Source organism: Tupaia chinensis, unplaced genomic scaffold, assembly GCF_000334495.1.
Source record: "Tupaia chinensis unplaced genomic scaffold, TupChi_1.0 Scaffold000243_1, whole genome shotgun sequence".
NCBI lineage: Eukaryota > Metazoa > Chordata > Mammalia > Scandentia > Tupaiidae > Tupaia > Tupaia belangeri.
The window spans coordinates 852,834-861,228 of NW_006159721.1; the positions used below are offsets into that span (position 1 = coordinate 852,834).

The 8,395-nt window shown below is 36.4% G+C and overlaps 1 protein-coding gene across 1 annotated transcript in view; it reads left to right on the top strand.

Moving 5' to 3' along the window:
• ATP7A (ATPase copper transporting alpha) overlaps window positions 1-8,395 on the top strand; it is a 155,269-nt gene that overhangs the window by 98,372 nt on the left and 48,502 nt on the right. Inside the window, exons 5-6 of the mRNA XM_006148775.3 lie at window positions 2,715-2,921; window positions 6,311-6,474. Of these exons, the coding sequence (XP_006148837.1) occupies window positions 2,715-2,921; window positions 6,311-6,474 (371 nt within the window). The remainder of the gene's footprint in view (window positions 1-2,714; window positions 2,922-6,310; window positions 6,475-8,395) is intronic.

Consider the following 8,395-nt stretch of genomic DNA (forward strand, 5'->3'; position numbering starts at 1 on the left):
GAAAGCACCTCCGAAAGCACCTCCCAATGGGGTGTGGCAGTGCCATAATCCCTTCTCCATTTGTCTCTCCTTTTGGAATTTTGTTTACACAGGTTCAGGTGCCTGGTGTATTTTTTGTACCTGGACTCAAATCATGTAGATCTGGCTCCAATAGCCATGAGGCCACCAGGCCAGTCTCAAAGTCTCAAAGCTTTTTTTTTTTTTTTGGCAAGTGAGCTTTTTTCAGTTCTCTAAGTTAACAGTGGCATTATTTGGTAAATTTCACTCTCTGTGTTCTAAATAATGCTCCACAATTCTTTTTCTTTCTTTCTTTTTTATTTATTTATTTTTAATATTACATTCAATCACATATGTCTTCACAGTGTATAACATTTTTTTCCCAGCACAATTACTATGCATATCAGTCAAGACAAAGACATTACTGGGGGTGGTAGGTGGCATGGTGGTTAAGGGCACTGGACTCCCACATGGCTGACTGCAGTTCGAGTCCCAGACTTGGTGGCTTGCTTTCTCACTCTCCCTATCTTTCTCTGTCTCGCTCTGTCCCTCTCTGGTCAAATTAAAATAAATAAATAAATGAATAAAATTAAATAAAAAATTCTTTTAAAAAAGACATTACACATCATCAGCAAATAGCTTTTCATTGTTTTTTTTTCAGATTATTATTATTTTATTATTATTTTTAAACATTCGATCACTATGCATCATTTGACTTGTAAAGAGAATTTATCCAATATGAAATACTTCTCAGACCAGTCCAGTTGAATGTTTCACAGCTCTAATGAATGAATAGCTTTCTAAAATGATTCACTTAAAACCAGAGACTGACTAATTTAGGAACATTTTACTATTCAAAGTGTCCTTTGCTATACCCTGACTGGCAGCATTACCATCACCTGGGAACTTGGTGGAAATAGAGATTTTCTGGCCCCGCCCTAGATGTGCTGAATGAGACCCTGCATTTAAACAAGATACTCCAGATGATTGTATGTGCATTAAAATTTAAGAGGCATCTGGGACCAGTAGGTGGTTTAATGGTTACTTTGCTGGACTCCCACATGATCAACTGGTTCGACTCCAGACCCAGCAGCTTCAAACTCACCGGTCACATGTGCCTGCATGTGTGGCCATGCCCCTTGGGAAGTGATCTCTTGCTTTCTGTCTCTCTCTGTCTCTCTGGCCAGCACACGCACCCTATAGCAAAAATCTCTGTTAAAAAATTTAAGAGGCATCATCACACTGATGTCTACATCACACTAAAAGTCTACATCATTATTCATTAGGAAAATGGTTATGCTTTTGTTAAAGTGTTTCCAAAGATGCTCATCTTCTGCACCCTGAAATCCACCTCATCTATGAAGGACTTCCTTTGTGGGCCAGCCAGGTAGACCCTAAACTGGTGTTTTGCCAAAGGGAGAGGAAAAATACGTTAGATAGGTTAGTGATAATTCTCATATCACCTCTTTTTCTCATTTCTGCAGGAGAGGAGAAAATCTTTGACTTTTTGGCAGCTGCAGGGATATGTTAGAATAATTTCTTCCTGGGGACCAGGAGTTAGCATAATGGCTATGTCGCTGAACTCCCATGTAGCCGACTGTGGTTTGAGTCCTGGACCCAGTGGCTTAAACTCACGCCGGGCACGTGCCCAAGATCCCGAGAGGAGAATGGAGGAGAAGGGATTGAGGCGTGGCTATTCCCCCGGGAGGTGATTTCTTGCTTTCTGTCTCTCTGTCTCTCTCTCTCTTTCTGGTGAGCGCATGCACTCTATAGCAAAACAAAAAAAAGAAAAAAGAAAAAAACCTCTCCAGAATAATTTCTTCCTTCTTGGGAGGTGGTTAATACTGCAGTGGATAAACTAAAACTGAGCATCAGATTTCCTGAGAGTACAGGGGAACTTCTAGGATGATAGGAGTTTCCACAGTTCGTAGATATCCAACATAGAGATTCTCTTAATGTTCCTTTGTGCGCAATGTAGGTTACCACTGCTTACTCCTTGCCTCTTTAACCACTGTCCATAAAGACATTTAAAAATTTTAAAATACACAGGGCCAGCAAGTGGCGTGGTGGTTAAGGCTCTGGACCTCCCACATGAGTGGCCACAGTTTGAGTCCCAGACCTGGTGGCTTGCTTTCTCACTTTCCTTCTCTGTCTCTCTCTCCAGTCAAATTAAAAAAATAAGGATGAATAAAATTAAATAAAATAATTTTTAAAAGTTTTTAAAAATACTATATATTTTTGCTAAAATTTAAACAATACAGAGGCATTCATAAAGGAAATATGTTTATCTGCATGTCATTCCATTTCTGCCTTCACCCTTCTCGCTAGCAGTAGCCACTATTAATAGCTTGGTATGTGGCCTTGCAAGCTTTCTTATGTATATTCTCATATATGTATTATCTTTGCAAAAATGTGCCATGACTTTCCCCTATAACTCAGTACTAACAAACTACTCTCTATCTGGGATTGGCAGTGAAGATAATAGCTGAAAGAACTTGATATAACTAAAGTTTTGTCTATTCAATTGGCTGAGATTTTCTTGCAGACTGGAATGGGCATTATTGAAATTAGAAGTTATTGCTGGTAAAGGGTAAAGTGTAAAGATAAGTACCTTACTGGTTTTAAAAGAATGAATTCCCAGTTCCTGGAGGTATGAATTGAGATACAGCTGGAGAATGATCAATACTAAAAATAAAGAATCTTTCCCTTTCCAATAGATAAGAATGATCCATTGGTAGTCATAGCTCAGCCTTCACTGGAAATGCCACTTTTGACCTCAACTAATGAATTTTATCCTAAAATGATGACTCCAGTTCATGACAAAGAGGAGGCAAAGACTTCATCTAAGTGTTACATACAGGTGACTGGCATGACTTGTGCTTCCTGTGTAGCAAACATTGAACGGAATTTAAGACGAGAAGAAGGTGAGATACTTTTAAAACTTGTGATTTTACGTTCAGTTTGAGGACCTTGTCCTTTTTGTTCTCTTATGTTTTTTTGTAACTATGTTTATAATTCTTGCCAAGTGAGGTGGCAGGACTGCCCTGATTTCCTTACAGCCAGTTTGTTTGCATTATAGTCCCTTTAGATAAAGTTCTATTGTATTTCATTTACTTCACGATCACATTTTCACGTCAGTGTAATTTGTAGGAAAATAGTCGAAGGAAATACACAAGGCTACCATTCTTTATGGACCTTGGCTGCAGTAGATTTTAAGAAACATACATTTTCTGTTGAAGCTATGCTTCAAACTGACAACTAGAATTCATAATAGTTTCAGTATTACCATCCTTGAACCAAGTACCAGACCAAAACCTGTTTCTTTAGAATTATATTGCTCTCTTCTAACTCTGATCTCTCATCTTTACTTGTGATAAAAATGTTCAAAAGTTACTTAATTTTGTGTACAAGTTTTAATTTTAGGTACAAAATCTTAAAAAATTTACAGCATAGTTTATTATTATTATTCAGCCACACTCAGATGTTTTAGCTGATCAATTTGCAGTCATTTTTATAGACTTACCAGTATAGCATAGTTGAATTGTTAACCATACAGAGGTGTGATTATGTTTAATGAGACCAAAGTCACAGGCTTAATAATTAGACTGCCCTAGCTCTTGGTATCTTAATGATACATGCTGCTTGTCACAAGGGCTGAATAAGGAAGTTAGGATTAGTGTAAGCTTATCTCACTATTGGCAAAATAACTCAAAGTCTCTGTAATAATCACATCACCTGATATATTAAAACCAGAATATTATATCAAAATGTATGGTAGATAGAGCTACCTTTATATTATTAGGTCATTGGGAAAGTCATGATATATTTTTGTATGAAAAAGGGGTGTCATGACTTTCCTGACGACCCAATATATTGTCCATATTTCCTCATTTCTGGATCCTTCATTTCCACCTCCATTATTTCTAATAGAATGTAGTTGACTCTAAAGATTGCATTACTGTTCATTTGATTAATTAAAAAGGAAAAGAGGTTTTAAAGCAAATGAAAGCACAAATAAGCCTTCAAGGTTCTTATTTCATTTGAGAACTATTTTTGGCAATTCAGAAATAGCCTTTACATGAGACAAGCAATGCTTATCCCAATTACAGGTCTTTTTTTTTTTTAATCCATTAAGCTGATTCTTCCAGTTACTCTGTACTATCCCCTTTACCCTTGCCAAATCCAATTAGGAATACTGTTAGCCTAGCTGGGGTCTCTACATTTATTTACTTTATTAAAAGTAGCACTCTTATTCCCTCAGTTTAGTCTGTATTATATTTCTAAAGTTAAATAGGAAGAGTTCTAAAAGTAGGGTGAAGAATTCTTTTTTTTATTTCTTTTTTTAAAAAAATTATTTTAATTTATTTTTTACAGTATTTACATACAATGTACTTTTTTTTGAGAATGTACACACATCCTCATCAACAAATAATAAACCATATCCACGTCCCACAAAGTGTGAAGAATACTTAAAATTTATCTATAATAAATATTAAACTTGTATTTTTAAAATAAAATTAAAACCCCATATTTTCCCTTCTATTTCTGCTTGGCTATGGATTACATTCAACTGAAGCAAAAAAAGTTTTTTCTTACTTTCTCTCTACCCTTCTCTTATTACTGACACTTTCCTGTGGACTGATCATTTGAATTATTTAGTACCCACAAAGCCCAAAATGTAAGCACTTTTTATAGAAAACTTAGATTATATTTGGTACTTCATTTTCTTATTAAGAACTTGTTAAATTAATAGTTGGAAATTTTTTTTCTTTTTGATCAAACCCAGAACTGATCTCTGGACTGTTGATCCCCATTCACTTCCTATCAGGTAGCCACCAAGTGCCACAGATTCCTAGAAAGGGCTATTTCTGCTATGTGAAATTAATTTTCTCCCTAGCAATGTCAGCAATAGCTGGCCTAGAGAAGTGAAATAATTGTTAATACAAGATTTACACCAGAGGACAACATATCTGCCATAGAATAAACTCCTTTGTTAAGAAATTGTGTGGCACTTTTGTTTTAGGACTATAAGAGCTTTTTAGTTTAGCGTGCGTGTGCCATAGTAAAACTTGAGAATTTTAAGAAATGATCATTATTTGATAATAGTATGATGTGAACCTTGGTACATACTAGGATTCTTTGCTACAACTGTGATGATTTTTTTTGTTCTTTTTTTAGTTTTTTTGTCATTGGGCATGTGTGTTCATCACAGAGACAGAGAGACAGTGAGAAGGAAAATGAGAAATCACCCCCGAGGGAATGGCCATGCTGCAATCCTTTCTTCTCCATTCTGATCCTGGGATTTTGGGCATGCACGCACATATACCTAGTGAGAATTTTAAGTTGCCAGGTCCAGGACTCAAACTGCAGTTTGCCATGTGGGAGTCCAGAATCTTAACCATCACTCCACCTGCTGATCTCTGTGATGATTTTCTAAGTGTATGAGTTCTTCTCTCTAAGACTCTGTCTTATTAGCATCTACAAATGTTTTCTTTATTAATTTCAAGACATGATCTCAACCTATTGCAATTCATAGGTCTTATTTAGATCCTAATTCAAACAAAAAACTGTTAAACTAATAAACAGTTATAAGACAGTTGTAGAAATATGAGTAGTGCCTGGATATTTGACTATATTAAAGAATCAGATAATGGCATTATGTTTTTTTTAAGTGTTTATTGTTTAGAGATGTATATTTAAATATTTACACATTAATTGATATGCATCTGGGATTTGCTTAAACATAATCCAGGTAGAGGTGAGGGAATAGGGTGGGTAGAAATACAAATGAGATAATATTAGCCAAGTATTATTGATAATTATGGAAGCTGGGTGATCATACTTATTAGGCTTTACCTTCTTGTAAATATATAATTGAAAATTTCCATAATAAAAAGTTTGAGAAAATAAGGCCACCTTTTCAAATAGTTTAATTTGGTTTGGTTTGGTTTCAAGACCTATATAGAAGTTAACTAGGGACCAGCAGATGGCATAATGGTTATATCACATGACTCCCACATAGTCCACCACGGTTTGATTCCCAGACCTGGTGGCTTAAAATTCACACCGGGCACGAGTGCATGCATGCCCAATATCCTGAGAGGAGAATAGAGGAGGAGGGATTGCGGTGTAGCCATCCCCTCTGGGGGATAATTTCTTGCTTTCTATCTCTCTGTTTATCTCTCTGGCGAGTGCACGTGCCCTATAACAAAAATCACTCTCTCTCAAAGGTAATGAATATATTTCTTCAGATTCACTTTATTCCTTTGATTTTGAAATTAAAAAAATACTCAAATCTTTTCAATTTTCCTAGGAATATATTCTGTACTTGTGGCCCTGATGGCTGGCAAGGCAGAAGTAAGGTATAATCCTGCTATCATACAGCCCCCAATGATAGCAGAGTTTATCCGGGAGCTTGGATTTGGAGCCACTGTGATGGAAAATGCTGATGAAGGAGATGGTGTTTTGGAACTTGTTGTAAGTAAGAATTTTTGTATAATTAATAAAATTTTCAGGAGAAACTTAATGAGGATTTAGAAAAGAGTTCTGAAGATAAAGATTGGGGAAATAAAACATATAATGAAAATTAAGTTTAAAATGGAAGGTTAAACATGACTTAATGATGGTCTTTCAAGTACACAATGATAAAGATAATTGTTGAGACCAGCAGATGGCATAATGATTATGTCACTGGATTCCCACATAGTCGACCATGGTTCGAGTCCCAAACCTGATGGCTTAAAACTCTTGCTGGGCGTGTGTGTGTGTGTGTGTGTGTGTGTGTGTGTGTGTGTCCATAATCCTGATAAGATAATGGAGGTGAAGGGATTGTGGCAGGGCCATCCTCCCTGGGTGGGGGTGACTTCTTGCTTTCTGTCTGTCTCTCTGGAGAGCACACCCACCCTATAGCAAAAATCTCTCTCAAAAAAAGATAGTTGTCATATCTCTAGTAAGAACCAAAGAAGGGCCAGCCCACATTGGTGCAGCAGTAACTCAATGTTTGCAATGCTGTGGCCATGTGTGAAGGTCCCTTGTTGCTTCCTGAGGTCTCCCTGTAGATTTCAGGTGTGCATGCATGTCCGTCATCCTGGCTTGTACTAAATAAATTCCAGTTTAAGGAAAAATTCTAATGTAAATAATGAAAGTACGAAATTACTAGAAAAAATATTTGAAGCATTTTTTCAATATTATAAAACTTTCTAACATATGGAAATATCAGGAGAATTTGTTTTATCATATATCAGACCATCAATTAAATCACTGAAATAATTTTAGATTCACAAATAAGTTGCAAAGATGATACAGATAAATTTTTTTTTGAAAGATTAATTTTATTTATTATTATTATTTACTTTTTAAATTTTGACCGGAGAGAGACAGAAAGAGAGAAGAAAGTGAGAAAGCAAGTCATCAGGTGTGGAACTTGAAGCATGGTCAGCCATATGAGAGTCCAGTGCCTTAACCACCATGCCACCTGCCAGCCCCAATATAGAAAATTTGTATGTAGCCTTCATCTAGCTTTTTTAATTATAGGCACTCCTCACTTAACAACCATTCCTACAACTAGGTTATTAAACGAATTGGTAAATAATTTTCAGCTTTATGAAAAAAAATAGTTCTGACAATTTTTACCAGTTTTCTCATTGCTTTTATGGAGGAGAAAATTTTCAGAGGTCCTTACTACACCATTTTCACTGATTTCCTTTTAGTAGATGTTCTTCAGTAACTCCTTAATCTGTTGTATATCTTTTGGTCAAATTCCAGAGTATTCCAGTGGCTGTTTGTTGACTGTTTTGTTAGTTTTTATCATTACTTTAAAAATATTTATTTGTTTATTTATTATTGACATATAATAATTGTAAGTTTTATCGTTACTTTATGAGGAAAAGATTTGTTGAGCTTCTCACCTGGTCATTTCTGAAGTCCTGCCCATCCATTTTATAGAATTTAATGCCCTACTAAATTAAAAGCACATTCAAGATACAGGGAAAAATACATTACAAAGTTGGAACACGTTTGCCATTTGTTAACTTTCATTAAAAGTAATATGGGGGCTGGCAGGTGGTGTGGTGGTTAAGGGTGCTGAACTCACACATGGCCAACTGTGGTTCAAGTCTCAGGCTTGGAGGTTTGCTTTCTCACTTTCTCTCTCTCTCTCCCTCTCTCTCTCTCTCTCGCGCGCGCGTGTGCATGTGCACACACTCTCACTCTGTCCCTCTCTGGGCAAATTAAAATAAATAAAGTTAAATAAAATAATTATTTTTTAAAAAGTAATATGGGACCAGCAGTTAGCGTAATGGCTATGTCACTGGACTCCCATGTAGTCGACCGCGGTTCGCGTCCCGGACCCGGTGGCTTAAACTCACGCTGGGTGAGTGTGCGTGCGTGCCCAAGATCC